At 39.0% G+C, this 20,221-nt stretch overlaps 2 protein-coding genes across 5 annotated transcripts in view; one reads left to right on the top strand and one right to left on the bottom strand.

The window, feature by feature from the left end:
- Window positions 1–2,472, top strand: part of TBPL1 (TATA-box binding protein like 1) — a 30,160-nt gene extending 27,688 nt beyond the window's left edge. For all 3 annotated transcript variants that reach the window (XM_032274731.1, XM_032274729.1, XM_032274732.1), the window contains 2 exons: window positions 50–144; window positions 1,932–2,472. In XM_032274731.1, the coding sequence (XP_032130622.1) occupies window positions 50–144; window positions 1,932–2,011 (175 nt within the window). In that variant the 3' untranslated portion in view covers window positions 2,012–2,472. The remainder of the gene's footprint in view (window positions 1–49; window positions 145–1,931) is intronic.
- Window positions 2,337–20,221, bottom strand: part of SLC2A12 (solute carrier family 2 member 12) — a 69,597-nt gene continuing 51,712 nt past the window's right edge. The window contains exons 4-5 of one of the 2 annotated variants that reach the window (XM_032274727.1): window positions 16,713–16,845; window positions 2,337–6,276 (exon numbers count right to left, since the gene is read on the bottom strand). In XM_032274727.1, the coding sequence (XP_032130618.1) occupies window positions 6,123–6,276; window positions 16,713–16,845 (287 nt within the window). In that variant the 3' untranslated portion in view covers window positions 2,337–6,122. The remainder of the gene's footprint in view (window positions 6,277–16,712; window positions 16,846–20,221) is intronic. The other variant, XM_032274728.1, reaches the window with a different exon arrangement.

Here is a 20,221-nt window from a genome sequence, read left to right as displayed (position 1 = left end):
ACTAGTCAGGCTGTAAACACTTATATTAATTGTGGCTTTTTTTGTATAGTTACGAACCTGAACTTCATCCTGCTGTGTGCTATCGGATAAAGTCTCTAAGAGCTACATTACAGATTTTTTCGACAGGAAGTATCACGGTAACAGGTATTCTATTATATCGATACCAAACTTGTCAGTTATGGATTGAATGATACAAGATGCTCATACCAAGGTAGAAATCATGTCTGATTTGTTCCTATCTGTCACTTATGCCCTTTAGGAAGAACCAGTCTCCTGACTTTTAACACTGTAAATGTGTTTTACCTACTTTTGTACTATTTATAAATGTTACACGTATTATTTTGTATCTGTCTTCTTTCACTCAACATTATCTTAGTGAGATTCATCTGTATTATGTTCTGTGTAGTTGTATGTAGATCATTCATTCTTAGATATGGACATTTGAATAGTTTCCAGTGTGGAGCTTTCAAAATATTCTGGTATGTGTATCCGTAGTATGATTTTTTTTTTCAATTTATGATATCTTACATTTAAAATACGAGAAACTCATTTTATAAATTTCACAGAGGTTTTTACATAAGCAAAATATTAAATATAATTGATACCTGTTTGTTATATTTATCTTGCTATATCTTTTGAATCTTTATTTGGAGAAGGGGTTTCAGAAGACTAGGCATTCATGTCAAAGGGTAGCATTAGCATGCTGTGTGACTTTTTAATGGTACTATGATTATTATAAAGTGTACAGAAGCGTTGCTTGAGAGTCAGGCCCAACCTTAGGCAAAAATCAATTAAGATTTCTTTAGTGTCCTTGAGCTTTGTTGTTTCTTTCTTCAGTCCTTAGAGGAAAATAACAATTTAGTCTCTTAACAAATAAACTTTAGTTTTAACTCATCCCATGGGTTTTTCCGTCTTCCTTGGGAACTTTCAAAGCGGATTCCAAGATCCCACCTGAATCTTAAATATGGGACGGCAGAGGAGATGTCTGTTTCTTCCCTTCTTTCTGCTCTCTGTTTCTACACTTTGGAGCCTGGACATCTGAGAAGCTCCAAAGTCTATTAGTAAATCTCTGCTAAGTATGCAATAAAACAATGCATATGCAAAGCTCTGTATTTACTGAGTTACTAGATATTAAAATGATAACAAACGGAAGACAATTGACCTGGTTAAGTAGTATTCATTATTTACTTACACCAGGAATATCCTGTGAAATGTTAGTAATACTGAATTGGTTCCCATGAGCAAAGCATAGCAGTGTGGGGATAAGATGAGTCAGGAAGGACCTGACCAAGACAGGATGTGGTTAGGACCTTTAGAGAGTTCACAGTGGGTAAATTTGTTAGTTTCCTGGGTCTTTCAAAAGCAGTAAGTATGTATTAATGAAGCCATTTTTATTCAAATAAATTTTATGAAAATAGTTTTCATTGTCCTTTTTGTTTCTTTTTAGCTATTTAAATGAAAGATTACATTTTTATAAAGCTGTTCGAGAATTAACATAACACATGGTCACCTCATAGCCTTCTGCTTTTTTTGTTTTCTGTTGATTCCTATAAGCTCTGAGGCTTATGACCGGATTGGTAACAAACATGTGGATACCCAGTGGTGGTGAATCTGTGGGGATTTTTAAACCACAGTAGTCCACGATAGTTTGTACGCAGTTTTTTGTATACTTTTTATTCACTCTGGTGCCCGAAAACAAAGTGAATAACCTCATTTTGTGTTTCATATGTCCTTTAATTGCCCAGAAAAAAATCTGTATTATTTTTGCCCTTATTATGACTATGTGTATAATTATATGTGTAGTTTTTTTAAAAAAACAATTAACTTGATATTCTGTACTACTCGAATATTTTTAATTCTGGGAAATCAGTTTTTCCTAGTGCTCTACTTTCCAACTCTTCTCACTCCTTTCTCCGTTGTGTTTATTACAGGGCCCAACGTAAAGGCTGTTGCTACTGCCGTGGAACAGATTTACCCATTTGTGTTTGAAAGCAGGAAAGAAATTTTATAAGTCACCACTTAATTGGTTAGAATCTCTAACTGAGCACCTTTTAAAACCTGCTGCACATTGGACTCAAAAGGAAAACTGGACCAACAGTAATTGAGGAAATAGACTCTTTTATTCATTCACGGCTACAGTGTAAGCTCCAGTCCCTTTGGATTTTATTCCAAACCTTGCTGTAATATAAAAGGAAGTTTACAAGACATGACATTGCTGCTTTTACAAAAGGACATTCTATTTATTTTCGCAGTAATTCTCATGTCCCCATAAGCAGAGCTGTCACAGTGTGCACTACCTTAGATTGTTTTATTGTTGTCATTGTTATTTTTTTTCCATTTTGAGCTAATGTGTTTTATTTGTGAATAGTCTTTTACATTTTTGTATGCTGAATATGGGCACCAAAGAACCTGTAAAAGTTATCTTTTTCAATTGAATGTGCACAAATAAAAGTTTGGAAAAATCTCTCTTCATATCCATTCTCTAACTTTTATTCCCCGTTTTCTATTTTAACAAAAATTGTGTTCATACTTCTTTTTTTTTAAATCTATGCAAGCTTAAGACTTTGGCTAAAATGTGTTGGCTTCTTTTTGAAGTGCATTTTGTGTGTGTGTGTGTGTGTGTGTATGCACCACATGTGTGTAGTATCTTTTAATGCTCTGTTACCAAATAACAAATATAAATTTTTGTTCTTGAAGATTAGAAATCAAAACGTGTATATAAACTCTAGGGAACCGGAGTAGAAGTTTATAGATAAAGGATAATGTTTTATGTTGCTAATTTAATATGATAGAAAATGTTAAATAACTTGTAAAAGTTAAGAAATTGTAGTTTTAAAAAGAGAAACCTCTTACCCACTAGATGGACATGAGAAAGAAGCTGGGATGAATGGTGCCTCATTTGGACCTTTGTTTTTCCAGAAAGACTCAACACCTGTAGTTGTAGAGAAGTGATTGAGGTTCTTTAATCTTGGGTTGGTGCTCAAGGCTATACTAAGAATCTTGTCAGAAGCTGGTATAACATTGAGCTGTTTTAACAAAAGTGCCCACAAGCCAAGCTGCCTGTGTGCCACAATGTAATGATCAAATAGTCCCACTTGAATTTGAAAGCCATTTTGTGTGATATTGTCCTTCCCCTTGCTGTATCTTATTTAATGGAGTTAAAGAGTGACTATGCAGTATATGGGATTGCTACTCTTAAAGTGATAATAAATACGCATTTATGAAACAGTGTGTCTGGCTCACCCAGGAACCCTGAAGTGGTAATACAGGATCAAGCTGTAGTTGTTCCCTGTCACTTAGATTTAGGAGTTTAGTGTAACCAACAGTAATTATACCGAGAAACAAAGCTAAGTGGAGGGTCCAATTAACTTCTCAGGAGAAACTTAATGGAGACAATATTCCAACACAATGTTCCACAAAAACTTGTATTTCCAAAATGTTTTAAAACCTTTGTGGAAAAATTGCAACATCCTAACCTCCATATATAGTATATTTTCCTTACCATATTGTAAAATCTTGAAAACCTAGCTTAGGCACTGCACTGAATAATACATAGAATTTTTATCTTTTTTCTTCTCAGTGCCTTCCCTAACCTGCTTCTCACTCCCTCCAAAGTAGAAGGCAAAGCCTAACTTACATTTTTCTTTCTTATGAAAGATTTCATTGAGATTTTTAGACTTTTTTTTCCTTTTTTTTTTTTTTTTTAAAGTGTTTATTTCCTTCATTTTAAGATTCAGTAGGCTAGCCAAAGTCATAAATATAGAGAATAAAATGACATGAAAGAGTTACAAGCTCACTGTATTAAATATTTTACATATTTCATTTAGTTTTAATTAATAGTAGTAAGGCACCTCCTGTTTTGCAATGTTCACCGAAAAAAGAAATATAGAATGGGGAAAACTATATAGCCAAGGTAGAGATCCAGATGATGGAACCTTTTTAGTATTCACATGACTTGAAAATGGGGCAGATCAGTAGCTAATTGAAGTGCTTTATCTGAAGGGAGAGGGTAAAGACAGTGTGACCAGGTCAAGGATGGTTTCAGGGCTGCCGAGTGAGCTTCACCTAGCAGTGTCCATGGGTAATTTGCTAACCTTAACAAAGACAGGAAGAAGTGAGTGCTCTGATGTCTTCTGCTGGCTCTCCATAAGTACTGTAAATTTTTTTAATAAATAAAAACTGTGAATGTATATGTATAAATTGTAAGTATTTCCCCCTTTTTATTTTTGAAAATCACAAAGCTTGATTTGGTGTGGGGCAGTGGATATTGGATAAAAATTAATTTGAAGACAAAATTGTTTAGTTACAGACTCGGTAATAAAAGAAAAATAGAATGCTCAAGATACTGAAGTCGAGGTCACTAGTAATAAACCAAGCTAGGTTGATAAACAGTTTCCTGCCCATTTACAATGAATGGCTAAACCAAAGAATACCTAAAGTATAGATAGTGTTTGAACTATGAAACACGGAAGGAAACATGGGGAGAACACACTTTACCTTCTCTTTCCAAAAACAAAAGACAATGCATGCCCTAACTTGCATTTGAAATATGCCATGATAGAACTGAGATCTCAAATCTTTACTTTTAGCTTCCCCCTGCCAATTTTAATGCAGATAATTCACTGCAGATCCAGGCCTTTTAGTCATTCTCCTGAGTCTCTGATACAGTTTTACTATCTTACATAGATTTATAGTCTCTCTGCATTGTTATAAGGGAGTGTAGTATATCATATTCCCTTATATGACATTGAGACAGTTTGTTAGGAACCAGTAGGAAAATTCCAGGCTAAATGAAAAGGAGCTTTGGCTCCTAGTATTCTCTTTTCTTCAGGTTGATCATGTTTTAAAATTCTTTTCCAAGCTAGGTTGTTCATGATTTTAAGTTTTTTGTGTGTCATCCATCACTTACAATACTAGTAATTTAATATGTTACTACTTAAGTGGTTCAAGATTTGATTGTGGATTTTCTATCATCATACCCAAATTTTAGTAGTAAGACATCTTACCAAGTCTTTAAAATCAACTGGAGAAGTAGAGAACAGTTCATCATTGTGTGGGTGAAACCCACATTGCTGGTACAGGTGGCCATCATAGAGAAGCACATAGTGAGGGAATTGTCCTGATGTCTGAATGTCATTTATTATGTCTGCGGTCATCTGAAAGTCATCATCGATTATAACCTGTGTGCTGTAACCTGAGGTAGTGATATTCCTGAGGCGTGTGAAGAATTGCAGGACACTGTGGATGACTATACATTGTCATGAAAGCCTTACAAGGACGCTGCTTTTATAGGCTTGACTTAATAAACTTAAACCTAATTGCTTAGAGATTTGGATAAATAACCTAATGGTCTGACTCCTTTTCTAATATTTTACTAACAGCTACTTCTAAATAAACGTGGTCCCAGGATTTTAAAATTCTTTTCTATGTATTTTTTAAAAATGGAAAAAATGCTCATTTTTCTCAACGATTGCAGAATTCTTTTAATATTTTACAATATTAACATGAAATTCATAAAAGGATATTTTGCATTAAATTGTAGTTTATAATTCATAAAATAAGCTCTTTAATCTTCATACTTTTTGAACTGTAACTAGGAATTACTACTGAAATCCTCGCCGGGACCCTCCCCTAATCCAGGTAGAATATACAGGCAGTTGTCCACACTGTGTGTCTTTCTTACGTGAGACCCAGTGCAAGTAGTGTCTTGGTAGGCAAAAACTGTACCCTCGTGTCCAGGCCACTTGTGTGTCTGAATAATAAAGCTGCGACTGGCCTCCGTTCATATATAGCTTAAGGCAGAGGTTGATGTCTTCGCTAGGATGTAGCCTTTTCAAAGGCTCTGTGAAGAGGGTAGATTAAACCAGCCAGTAGCTTTTTTTCAACCTGATACCCTGCTCAGAATAAGAAAGAGATCACTTAGGACCTTGTACCTCATCTAACTTTTGAGGTTCCTTTTGGCGAAGAGGGGATTAAAGGCCGTCTTTATCATTTCAGAGTATCTCTTCAAAACCGGTTCCATGACACTGAAAAGAATGCACAAGAGTCACAACTATGCATTGGTCCAAAGACCCCCTCCTAAGTGTTCCGGCACTAACCACGTTCAGAAGGTGTTGAGGCCATTAAGTCTCCGAAGAAAGCTGCCTGGATTGGCCCCTACTACACAGCTTGTTACACTCCAAGAGCTGCTCCTGCGGTTTTCTTTTTTGAGGCTGCCTTGGCATTAATTCTTCTTGGTGATGACTCATAAAACAAATGTTGTTTTTCACATAGTTCCTGAAAGAGAAAGAGGCACTAATGAAAATGTCATTCTTAGTTTACAGTACATGAAAAAAAATGTGTAGGCTATTATTTTTTCAACCACTCTGGGGCTTTCATGTTTTAGCTATGCAAAATAAGTACATATTTTTGTTAGGAAGCCTGCTGCATCATGAAATTCAGTATACCACAGACTTTGATCAATCTCATATAAAAGGTAACAGGGTGTCTTCTCAGAACATAATCCCAGCAGTCACTCTGTGGGGAAGGATTCCAAGGATAGTATTACATACAGAGACCAGTGGAGGTTTCATCCCAGACCTTATTTTTTTCCATTTCTCAAAGTCCAGCAATGTGCCTATATTTATGTCCCTTCTACATTACCACAGTTTTCTACAGGATTCTTCCCATCCATAAAAATATGCTATAGTATTTTACCTTTACTAAAAATAGAGGGCTGCCTTTGAACCTCCCTTTTCAAATACCTTTTTCTGTAATATAACCAATGACTTGAGTGGCCATGACGTGTAGGTGGTATGGGTTGAGTAGATCAAGACTCCTGTTTTCAAGGAGCTTACTTAACATTTTAAAGAGGAGACAAGCATATAATTTGAAGTAGTAAAAGTACTAATGAGAAAAGTAAACAGGGAAGGAGAAAAATGACTTAGTTGGGTGGGAGAGGACAGACTGTATTATAGAGGTGGCATCTCTCTAAAGCAGTGGCGATGATCAGAAACTAGAATGAAGTTAGGGAGGGAACCCTGCAAAGAATTCTAGAGACCTGAGAAGTGGGGGCAGGGAGATGGATTAGTATCTGGAGGGAACTTGAGGAAGGTATTTTTTCAGGATGGGAAATACTGCAGCTCTGTGTGTGTGTGCATGATGATAATCCCATTGAAGGGGGAAATTGGTGACGCAGTCAGTGCACAAATGGAAGCACTGGCCTTTGCAACAAGGCAGAGTGTGTGGGCATAGACGTAGGTAGGATAGGAGATTTTGTGACAAGAGGACAAGGTGGTCTCAATTTATATCCTCTGAACTAAAAAGCAAAATAATTAGAGTGAAGAAGTGGGAGGGGATGCTGGAGGCTTGAGAAGAGTATTGGTGTGAAGTAATCATCTTTGAAAGTAGGAACATCAGCTCACCAGGGTAATGTGGTATATTGCAGGGCATTCTTCAAGATCGACTTGAGATTTATGTTCCTAAGTTTAAAACAAGGCTGATAAGCATAGTCGTATGTTTGATTCAGCCACGTTTAGCTCCTTGAATGCAGGGATAAAATAAGAGTTGACTTGATCAGATAAGGTTTGCCTGAGTGATGGAGGGAGAGAGAAGAAGGTAAATAAAGGGAGACGGGGAAGTGCAAAGAAGTGGCCTTGGTGGTGGGCCATGGAAAGTAGGTAGCAGGGTAAGGAGGGAAGGGAGAACGTGGATTTCCAGGTCCTGGTGGGGCTGAAGACTTGTTGGAGTGCCAGTACTTGAGGAGTGGGCTGGAGAGATGAGTGGTTAGAGGGTGAGTAGAATCCTTGTGAATGAAGCAGTGATTAGAAGTGAGGCTAGGGCGTGACCAACCTGTTTTTCTGCTCCCCTTCATAGCAAAACTGATGCAAGCAGTGGCCTATAACTTCTTCACTTGACTTGCGTTTTGTCCTCCAACCTCATCAGTCAGCTTCTGTCCTCTCATTGCACTGAACCTGAGTCTGTCAAGCCTACGGTTACCTGTGTCTTTGCGTTGGCCTCCCCAGTCCCACCTTCCTACAACACTCTGGCTTTCCTCCAACCTCCCTTTTGGCTTCTTTTCAGTCCCTTTTAACATTCTCTCCTTTGCCTGGTCTCTAAGGTTGGCACTAAACTGGGCCTAGCCCTGGACCTGACTCCCTTCTCTCTCTCTTCTCTGAACAGATAAGCTTATCTGACTCCATGACTTGAATACTACTTACAAGCTGATGGCCACCCACATTTGACTAACTCCTAGAGTCTCCAAATTTCAGACTTACATAGCTAACTGCCTACTACTAATGTGTCTGTTTGATGTCTAATGGACCTCTCACAGTAACTCCAAATCCGAGCTCTATTCTCTCGTGAGCCCTGAAACCTAGCCTTCTTTCAGGCTTCCCCATCTCACCGTCCATCCAGTTTCTCAAGCGAAAACTTGCGGCGTCATCCTGACTACTTCATTGCCTTACTCTTGCATACATCTCATTCATTCTTTTCATCTACTCAATGCTCAGCTTCGATTATATGCCAAGGAATTGTTCCAGATGTTGGGAAGCAACAGTGAACACAATGTACAAAATTCCCCGCCTTTGTGGAATTTAAATATAGCAGGAAGAGAACAGACAGTCGATCAAGTAAAATACAGTGTTTCTGCTTTGGTTAAAGCTGAAGGATTGGAAAGTGGGTGCAGAGTTGGATACACAATTGGTATTTGAAATAGAGTGACAGGAAAAGTCTGGTGGAGGTGAAGCAGCAAGACAGGTGAATATCTAGTGGAAGAGAAAACAAGTGCCAAGACCCAGAGCCTTGAGTATACCTGATGTGTCTGGGACACAGCTTTTGGCCTGTGCAGCTGTGAGAGAGAAGGGGAGATGATAGGGTGTGCAGAGCTGGAAGGGCATTGGAAGGCTTCTGCTCTTGCTGGAGAGCCACTGGAGGATTGGAGCAAAAGAATACCTTGATTGCATTTAAAGGGGTCATTCTGGCCACTGTGTAGAATTGATTGGAGGGGACAAAGGTGGAATTGGGGACCAGTAAGGGGGTATTGTAGTAATTCAGGATGGAGTTCATGGTGACTCAGACCAGGGCAGCCATGAAGGGGTTCAAGCTCTGGATACATTTTGAAGTCAGAGCCAACACAACTTCCTGATAGACTGAATGTGGAGTATGAGAGAAAGAGTCAGAAAGAGGAAAGACTCCAAGATTTGTGGCCAGAGCAAGTAGTAGTAGAATATTGACATCCACTGAGGTGGGTATGGCTGTGAGTAGAATAGGTCTGAGGACATCACAGGTGCAATTTAGGACGTGCGAGGTATTAGGTGTCTGTCAGACATTTGGAAAGACGTGTAGAGTAAGCAGTTGAATAAACAAGGCTTGAATTCTGGAGAGATTGCTAGAGACATACATTTCAGACCCTGGCATACTGATAAGATAAAAACTGTAATAACTAGCCGGTGAGGGTGACAGAAGTGGTCAGGGGACTAAGCCCCAGAGCACACCAACTTTAAGAGGGGAAGCAGAGGAAGAGAGACCCATAGGTCAGAGACAATCAAGGGAGGGGTCCCTAATGGTTGAGAGGCAAGCATTTCAGGAAGGAGGATTATCCCCAGCCAAACACGCTATCTCTAGTCAAATGCTGGGGATAGTCTAAGATGAGGAGTGAGAATTGACCACAGAGTTTACCAACATGGAAGTAATTGGGACATTAAAAAGTAATTTCAGGAGGGGAGGTGGCCGTAAAAGTCTCATTGGAGCAGGTTCATGAGAATGGGAAGAGCAGAAGCACAAGTGATGACAGTGGATATGGACAATGCTTTAGAAAAGCGTGGCTATAGATAGTAGCAAAAAATAGGGCAAAAGCTGGAGAGAAAAATGGCACCAAAAGACCTTTAAAAAAAAAAGATGGAGAAAGAATCAGCAAGTTTCTTAGCTGATGAGGAGTAGGCAAAGATGCGGATGACGCAGCAGTGAGCTGGGAGAATGGCTGGAGAATGTGCTGGAGAAGGGAGAAAGGAAAGGGGATGAAGAGGCCTCTCATAGGAAGGACTGCATTCCTACATAGGCCCTGGAAGAATGGTTGTGTCTTTGGAAGGTAGTGGAAGTTTCCCCTGATGATGTCCATTTTCTCAGTGAAGTCAGAAGCAAGCCGTCAGTCGGGAATGAGGATGTGAGGAGGTTTCCGGAGGGAACGTGATCTGGAGCATTTGTCTAGGAGAGAAGCAGTTAATAGACTAGGGACATGTGTGATTGCCACATGTGACTGAAGGCCACTTAAGATCCATGGTCATGATGGGAAAAGAAGCCCAGCACTCCAATTGCATCCTTTCCCAGCCTCCTTCAGCGGGATGGCTGCAGACAGTCACTATGGCACACTTCAAAGTGCAAATCAGATCATGTCACTGCCCTGCTTAAAACCCTTCAGTAGCTTCCACTGCAATTAGAATGAAACCCAACTCTCCACTCAGCCTGCAAAGCCCTGCACACTAGTCTCTACCTACTTCATAACTCATTGTCAAAGATTACAGCCTTCTTTCCATTTCTGGAACAACTCAAGCGTGTTTCTGACTTAGCCTTTGCACTAGCTCTTTTTTCTGCCTGGATTCTCTCCCCTGTCTTCCAGGGTTAGCTCTTTATTACCCAGATTTTATCTTAAATGTTTTCTCTCTGAATAACCTTCTTAGACCCAGCCAGTTGCAAGTAGCCTTCCAGTCACTTACTACCTAATCGGCATGTTTGAAATCTTGTGATTGTACTTGCTGATAATGTTGTTGTAGAACCTAGATCAGTGCCTGGTACATAGTAGATGCTCAGTAAATATTTATTAAACAAATGAATTGGATGGATGAATGAATGAAGAAATGGCCACATAAAATTAACTGCTAAAAGTGAAAAATAAGTTCACATCAGAATTGAAATATTTACAAAACATTAATTTGTTTGCTTTCTCCATTTGTGCCTACTTAAGCTGGAGGAAAAGTAAATAAAATCACAGCTGAAACAGCATCCACGACAAACACCACATCCCACTTTGAGTTTGTAGCTTGCAAGGCAGAAGTTCAAAATAAAATCTTTTCAAATTACATTATTGCAGAAATCTTCTGACCTCTCAGCTGAGTCACTGTTTATTTTACAAGAAACTTAACATCCTTGGAAGAATATTTGTTTTCTCAGCTTTTTAGAAATAGGGGTAGAAGAACCCAACTCCAAATAGAGAGGAAAATGCTAAGCAATGTGCAGTATCATGTTTGAAGTTAATTTGATATTGTAGTTTCCTTTCTTAGAAATAGACATGAAATTTATAAACATCAGGACTGTTACCTTGGTGACAAAGGTTGATTCATTGTTTTATAAACTACTAAATTCATGAAGACTCTCTGAACTCAGCAGTGTCCTTCCTCATTCTTCAAGTTCACCTCAGCTTCTGTGTACAAGCAAGTTCCATGGGCTTTCACAGCCTCACATTTTCTTAACTAATTTGACAACTTACTGTATTTTTTTTTTTTTTTTTTTGTCTCTGACATTTCTGTCTTGGAAACCTTATTTAACATATATCCTTCATAGATGCTTTGGTCAATTTATATAAGCCAGGCTGCTCACATTGTCATTTTAAAAGCTTTTGCCAACCTGTTGCTTCAGCTCAGAAAAGCCCCTGGCTCACTAGTATTGCATGAATAGAAGTCAACCTACCATTTGGTGTAGCAGTCTCAGTATGAGTATATACTCAAAGGAAAATAAATCGTTTTACCAAAAAAACATATGAACTCATATGTTCATCGCATCACTATTCACGACAGCAAACAGGTGGAATCAACCCAGGTGCCCATGAACAGCGGATTGGATAAAGAAAATGTGGTACATACACACTATGGATTACTACACAGCTATCAAAAAGAATGAAATCATTTGCAACAACATGGATGGAGCTGGAGGCCATTTTCTTAAGTGAACTAATGCAGAAACAGAAAAGCAAGTACTGTGTGTTCTCACTTACAAGTGGGAGCTAAACACTGGGCATAAAGAGGAAAAAATAGATACTGAGGACAACTGGAGAGGAGAGAGATGAAGGGGACCAAAAAACTACCTGTTGGGTACTATGCTCACTACCTGGGTGAAGATTCATTCATACTCCAAACCTCAGCATCATCCTCAGCATCATCCAGTAAACCTCTGTAACAAACCTGCACATGTACCCCATTCCTAAAATAAAATGTTGAAAACGAAAAAAGCAAAATTTCTAAAAGCCTTTTCCTTTCTGTCCTCTGTACTGGGCTTCCTCATGGTATATGGCTAGTAGGTGTTAGTACTGCTGTCATGACTTTAACATGTAAAATTATTTTGCCATCTCATCTTTCATAATTGCCTTTATCTATATTTGTTATTCCTTACAAACCTTGCAGTTCTATAGTCTGTTTAGAGGTCAGTGGTACCTTTGGATTTTGGTCCTCTCCTAATTTGCAATTTATAACTTTCTTGGAGAGGATCTGGATTTAAGTTTGGGTAAATTGCATGACTCAAAAGTAACAGAAATGTGATTCTTTCAAAAACACTTCATAAGTCAGAATTTTAGTAATTTAGACAGATTCTTTCCCCACCCTAAATTCTGAATTAATGAGTTCTGTTGGGTTTAGATACCCACATCATATGTTTTTAAGGATTATCTTATTCTGGAAGCCTACTAGATAGAAAGATTAGATTTTCTTAAGTTCTGTCTTTAAATTTTCATTTTGGTTTGCAATTTGATACATTCTGACAGCCCTATATGAAAAAAAAAGAATTTGAAAGTTCTTAATCTTATACAGAACATTCTGCTTTCAAGTTAGACTTTTTTAAGAGAGTACACGGGTTGTGATAATAAGGGAGGCCTATATGGTTTCATTCAATTAATTAATTGCTACTTTCTCCCGGCCTCAATTTTTTAGTTATTTTTGTTCACAAGAATTCTAACCAAATTTTACTTTTAATTTTTGTTTTCTTTTGAGACAAGAGTCTTACTCTGTCACTCAGGCTAGAGTGTAGTGGCACGATCACAGCTCTGCAGCCTCGACTTTCCAGGCTCAGATGATCCTCCCACCTCAATTTCCCGAGTAGCTGGGAATACAGGCACAAGCCACCACGCCCAGCTACAATTTTGTATTTTTGGTTGAGATGGGGTTTTGCCATGTTGTCAGGCTGCTCTCAAACTCCTAGGCTTAAGCGATCTGCCTGCCTCAGCCTCCCAGAGTGCTGGGATTACAGGGGTGAGCCACTATACCTGGCCACAAAACTATGTTTAAAGGAATTTTGCTCTCTGAGTCAGTAGATGAGTAGTTCAAAGGTGCATATACACAAAGTGGATTTACCATGAAGCCAACAAAACAAGTTATAAAATTGAACAACGGATACTTTTTAAACATCTACCAGGAATCAATATTAAACTAGGTAGGCATTGTAGGAGTTACATTAAGAAAGATAATGGACAGAGCATTCCTGAAAACTAAAACTTTGTTAGTTAACAAGGTGAAGCCACTAGAGTTCTAGCCAACACAGTGTAGAAGAAAAGAGGACTAGAAGATACGAAAATCCAGGACAAAGGATTACTCTCCAGGGCTAGAGCTACTCAGGGCTTCAAGGATGAGGATTTGAGTTGAGTCTAAAAGCTTAAGGACATAGAGCTGAATTTTCAAAGTTAGCTGTAATGTAGGAAGAGAGGAGAAATAAGGAGATTAGAGTCATGAGCTAGGAGGTCATCCAGGAAAGAAGATTGTTTTATATGAGCTAAAAGAATTTCAAGAAAGAGTAGGTGTGATAGATTAAATATGGTCAGAAACACTTTGCCCTTCATCTCAGCAAGAGGGTAAGTCTCTTTTTTCACCCTTTACACCTGAGCTGGTCTCAGGACTTTTGCTGACCATAGAAAGTTGTTGAAGTGATGTGTGCATTCCAGATGTAAACCTCAGAGGGACTTGCAGTTTCTTTCTGCGTTCATTACCTTGGAAAGCTGCCCCAGGTTTGACATGTGAGGAAGCTACTTCGCCTCCTCTAGGATGAGAAGAAGCCACTGGGGAGGACTGAAGCTGCCCACTGACAGCGTCACCTACTGCCACCTATGTGATCAAGTCCTGTGTGATCGTGGGCTCTCTGCCCAGGTAGACACATGAGTGAGCCCAGGTAAAACAAGCAGAGGGCACCACCCAGCCAAACCAAAGAATCATGGGAAATAGTATATCGTTTTCAGCCGCTACATTTGGGATGCTTTGTTATGCGGCAGTGGATAATTGATGTGAAAGAGGCATAAGAAAGGATGAGAAATGGAGGAAGACAAATAGATTTGGAAGTCATCAGTGTCCTGGCATCTCAGTTCCGGAAAAGACGAATCCTTGAAGCATGTTGCCAGTTTACAGGTGGAGACATTGAGTTATCAAAGTCTGAGGCCGTTGATGATTTAAATCGTTTGTAATTGATAGTCTTATTCAGAGTCTAATGCCCACCAATCATTTTGACCTCCACTTGGATAGGGCCAATTCATCCAATTGAAGCAGGGAGAAAGTGTGTTCGTTAGTTCAAGGATATAGCCAGCCTTCCTCACAATTTTATTTCCCATTGTAATTGAATCATTTTCATCTTATTTTGTTAGAAACAGGGCCTCATCTGTAAAAATTAGCCTTATAATTTGATATTTTCTTTAAACTTAAGGTAAGCTTAAGCTTACCTTAAGTTTAAATTGAGAGAATTTTTTTTTTTTTGCTTTTTCTTTTCTTTTTTGAGACAGAGTCTCACTCTGTTGCCCAGACTAGAGTACGGTGGCATGATCTCAGCTCACCGCAGCCTCTGCCTCCTGGGTTCAAGTGATTCTTCCATCTCAGCCTCCTGAGTAGCTGGGACTACAGGTATGCACCACCATACCTGGCTAATTTTTGTATTTTTAGTAGAGACAGAGTTTCACCATGTTGGCTAGGCTGGTCTCGAACTCCCAACCTCAGGTGATCCTCCCACCTTGGCCTCCCAAAGTGCTGGGATTACAGGCATGAGCCACCATGCCCAGCCCTTTTTCTGCTTTTTCTATATTAAAGTATTTTTAAAATTTAGGCTATCTAAAAGTGTATAATGCACAAGGTGAAAATTTTCCACAATCCCACTTTCTTTTCCCCCCAATAAGCCAAGACTCATGGTTGGTTCAATATAAATACATATGCACACATACACCTACTGCCAAGTCACCTATCAGGTTGATTCTTCCTTCAAGTAAAAGGTTGACGAATTGCTATGTTCATAATATCTATAGTCATCCATTTCCCTCTACTGTTTTCTAAGTATTTTTAAAAGAAAATCATACATTGTGCAAATGTAGTTTCCTCCCATTATATTAAAACTCAAGAACAAGTATCCCTGCATTTCTAAGTGGAGTGATGTAATCCTAGGAACAGTAACAAGTTCTTCTTCATTGCTAGCCCCTGCCTCTCACCTCTTCCCCTAGGACATGGTTGTGGTCATTAGAGTTACTAAAAAAGGAAAGGGAATTTTCTGCCGCCCACTTCTAAGTTAAATGTTTCACTTCTAAGTTAAGTTGTTTAAACCATCTCTCCATGTGAAATTTAACCAGTTTTCTAAATGCCTATTCATATAAGAAACTTATCTTTCTTAAAATTACCTTAAATATACAATATTTAGAACAACTATAGATGGTTAAGCCTGAGAGTTTTTCTGCTAATCGTAGCCTCAGCAAGTGTTCAGGGCACAGAGGGGGAGCTCTAAGTCTGATAGAGATGGAAGGGCTGAGGCCCAAGGTCCTAGCCCAGCGGGAACATGGTACATCTACATGTCCAGTGTCCTCCCAAAAGCCCAAACAAAGAAAACCCGTTGGGGGGAACTAGAGAGGTGGAAGAAGTTCTATATGGTTACAGAATAGAGGTTTAAAAGGTTCACTCATTGGCTGGGGACTGCGTGTGGGAAGCATGGGGGTCGGTGAGGGATAAAAGACTACAAATTGGGTTCAGTGCATACTGCTCGGGTGGTGGGTGCACCAAAATCTCACACATCACCACTAAAGAACTTACTCTGTAACCAGATAGGACCTGTTCCCCCAAAAACCTATGAAAATAATTTATTTTTTTAATAAGATAGTTTTAATCAGTAGCACTGCAGATTCCCATCCTCTATAGAACAAAATTAATTTCAGAATAAAATATAAAATAAAACAACAATGACAGTTTCTTTCTGTTTCAGAAAAGAAATGCAGACAGTAAAAATATTAAACTTTGTGTGAGTAAAAATTATTACAAAAAAGGAAAATATAGTTTAATGCTTTTTAATTACAATGTTGTATTTTTGTTTTTGTTTCATAGAAAAAAAAAGGTGTAACCTTGTACCTACATGTTGGTTGGTCACAGTAATGAATAATAGCATTACAGTTTGATGATAATTATAAAAGACTAACATCTTAAAAACATTCCAGTTCTAAAGATTGTATTCAAATTCAGTATATTCATGTATAAATGAAAATTTGCACTTGCAATCGAATACATTCACTTTGTATTTGGAAAAAAAAAATGTTCATTTGCTGGGAAGAAATGATTATTCTTCCTTAGCTGAATCACCCAAATTAAAGACAAGGCATGGAAATTGGAATTATGCACTGAAACACAGTCTTATGCTAAAGGGAATGTACTAAAATAATTTCAGATATTATTCCTTTGTTGTATATAAAAGCTGCACTTTTGACCAAAGAGTATTGTTCAGAAACCAATGTGTGTAATACTTACACTTTTGCTAGCTCCATCGATATTTGTTCCAAAGAGCAGCCCTTTGTCTCAGGTATAAACATAACAACAAAAAGTAGGGATGCAAGACTCATGATTGTATATATAAAGCACACCCATGGCAGGCCAATAAGATCTATAACGGACAAAAGAAATGGATTAGAAATGTGTGTTGTGTAGCTTTGATCCCATCTGTGAACAGCCACTTAGGGCATCCATAATGCAATACGTATTTTCAAACATGCCAGCAGTATTCAGGAAAATAGAAATCACAAATTTAAAATGTAGCCAGCTCTGAAAGTCTTACTTTTATAGACAACCTTAGCTTTCTCTGATGAAGTAGATAGCAATCTTGTAACTATCATGACATATACCCAATGCCATCTTCTTGGTGGTCATGCCTTTCTGTTTCAAAATGGCACTGTATCTTCGTTAATATAAAAAAGCACATGCAAAAAAGAAACGTCAAATAACATAGAAACATATGATGTAGAAGGTGAAATATCTCTTCTCCCCCTCCACAGTTCCCCTCTTGGGAATCGCCATGGTAGCAGTTTAGTTTCTGTCTGGTGGACAATTTGTCCCCCTCTTACTTCATTTTCAGTGGTGGACATTTCTAATGACATATTTTTTGTTTTTTTTTTTTTCTGTTTGTTTTTATGAGACGGAGTTTCGCTCTTGTTACCCAGGCTGGAGTGCAATGGCGTGGTCTCGGCTCACTGCAACCTCCGCCTCCTGGGTTCAGGCAATTCTCCTGCCTCAGCCTCCCGAGTAGCTGGGATTACAGGCACGCGCCACCATGCCCAGCTAATGTTTTGTAGTTTTAGTAGAGACGGGGTTTCACCATGTTGACCAGGATGGTCTCGATCTCTTGACCTCGTGATCCACCCGCCTCGGCCTCCCAAAGTGCTGGGATTACAGGCGTGAGGACATATTTATACAGATGGATTTTTTGGAATGAGCTCACTCTTTGCTCTGATTTGAATAAATCATTTCATGCTGGCAATCTTTTATCATTTCTTAATAGCTTGCAGTGTATTCGTAATGCTTCTTCCTGGGTTCAGAGAAAAAAGTGATCATTGATCCAGTGAAAGACATGAACTTGCCAAGATGCATCACATGAAGCAGGATCCTCTAGATTCTGATGGCTCTCATCTGCAAACCTAGTTTTTCCTCTGACCACTTCCAGCCAAAGATACAGTCCCTCTGTTGTCATGGACCAAGTCATGGCGCATTCAATGGTGAATGTGGCCTCCAATGCACTTGAGTCTACCATTTGCATTGTGCCGGCCTCTGACTCAGCAGCAGAAGTTCTAGTGTGGCAAGGAGTAGTCAGAAAGAAGGTGGCTCTTGAGATCGCGCCATTGCACTCCAGCCTGGGCAACAAGAGCGAAACTCCGTCTCAAAAAAAAAAAAAAAAAAAAAAAGATGGCTCTTTCTGAACGTAGGCTCAAACCAACTAGGAACAACAAGATTTTTTGAATAGCCCTTAACAGCTGCAGCCACAAACCACAGTTGGTCAGGCAGGAAAACTGACTGAGCAGTTGTGTACGGAGGCAGTGTTTGTAAATGCAGCGTGGAAGAACTGAAGCATAGTAACCACTTGTCAGTGAGTTGTACTGAGATTGGGAGAAGCAGGAAGGAGAGCGGCACTGCAGCTCTTTTGGCAATTTTAATTAAACTCCTGCTCGCTGTGCTTTTCTTGCTGGCACAGGGTACTGCCCAACCGATTGCTTAATAAAGTCCTTGTAGAATTGTGTCTCCTTCCTTCTCTGGAGCATAAAACCAGAATACAGAAATTGTAAAAACTCCAAAGCTTGTCTCATCAAATTGTCCCCAGCTTTGTTTGAGCTCTTTGAGTAACAGAGAGCTTACCATTTCACGAAGACTCTCATTGCCATTTAGCAGCTGCATCTGCTAAAAAGTTGTTCCTTGCTTAGATCCTAAATCTGCCTTTCAGAGGCTGTGCTTTGTCCTCTGGAAGGACACACATTGAATCAGCTCTCCCCACCCCTTCTCCATGACAGCCATTCAAATATTTGAATGCACCTCAACTCTCCTATGAGAAACCCCTTGTCCAAGTCAAACATCCTGAACTCTTGCAGCCATTCTTCCCACAGCATAGGTTACTGCCCTTGCCATTCAGGTTGCCCTCCTTCAGTGGATACATTGCCATTTTTAAACGGCCCTCTCAAGATATTTTCCTCAGAGCTAAATGCAATACTACAATTGTGTCATGACCACTGCAGAGTACATTTGTCTATCTGGAACAGTCTGTCTTTATTGATACAGCTGAAATTGCATAAAAATGTTGGTATTTAAGGGCGAGCTGCCAAGTAGAACCTCACATCTTGTAGATCCCTCTATCCCACACTTGGAAAATTGATTTTGAAAATAAGTAGGAAATGTTAACCATTCCAATTAAATGTCATCTAAAGGTTTTAGATAATTCTAGGCTTTTTTTTTTTTTTTAAAGTGGATCTGTTTTCCTAACATTCATTCTAAAAGCCCGTACGGGAGAACTTCTAAATCTTCACTAGCTCACATCCAGTATATTAGCTAGCCCTCCCAGAGATGTGCGTCATCTTTTTCCATCCCTCACCAATTCCATTTTTTCTTGCATATTTCTCTTTCTCCACATCAAATAGCAGATGGAGGTATGCGTGTGTTGTGTACGTGTGTGCGCATGTGAAAGTGGATGGCATGTGTGTGATCTGAGTAGGGCCAGTTTCTTTGTTTCCTTCAATCTTGAGCCATTTCTCAAAAGGTAGGACAGAAATATTAGAACCATGCTTAAATAGTAACTCCAAAGGTTAATTTCCAAAAGTGGATATACTAAATAAATAATACATATGTATGTATGTGTATGTGTGTGTGTGTGTGTGTGTGTGTGTGTATTTTGAGCAAACGTTCACTTTTGAAAATTATCTATATAAGGACTATATGAAATGAAGAAATCATAGAATTTTCTTGATTGCAGTCATGTTGCATGTTCGTGATCCCTATATGAAATAAAGATAAACCGACTCATTGGTCAGTTTTAGCGGATAACAACTGCCACATTATTTTGAAAGTTAGAAAATAAAAAGAAAGTTTCAAGCACATATTTTACCTTTCTTATATGAGCCACACTTCAGGGTAGCCAAATAGCTAATGAGAAGAAATTTCTCTTTAGAGAGTTATTTCAGATGAAAATGAAGAAGGTATGATATAATAGGTAGGTCTGGGAAATGATCATTAAAGGAGCCCCATGTGACAAGTGAGACTGCCAGACCTGATGTGCCTCCTGTTGGCAGGTCACGTGGCGGCAGCTGCCAGGGAGCTCACCAACAGACAACATCCAAATCTCCTCAAGCTGCTAGCTTAAAAAAAAAATTAGGCTTTATTTATTCATTTTAGCTCTATCATTCTTTGTAATCCCCAAAGGGTTTCCCTTCTTACTCTGCCCATATCTACTGGCTTCCTAGTTGGAGCTAGGAAACAAGGCAAATGCTTCTGATTTGATCACTAAT

This window comes from Sapajus apella, unplaced genomic scaffold (genome assembly GCF_009761245.1).
Source record: "Sapajus apella isolate SASKATOON/1434 unplaced genomic scaffold, GSC_monkey_1.0 scaffold6, whole genome shotgun sequence".
Lineage (NCBI taxonomy): Eukaryota > Metazoa > Chordata > Mammalia > Primates > Cebidae > Sapajus > Sapajus apella.
This window is presented reverse-complemented; position numbering and strand designations above follow the sequence as displayed.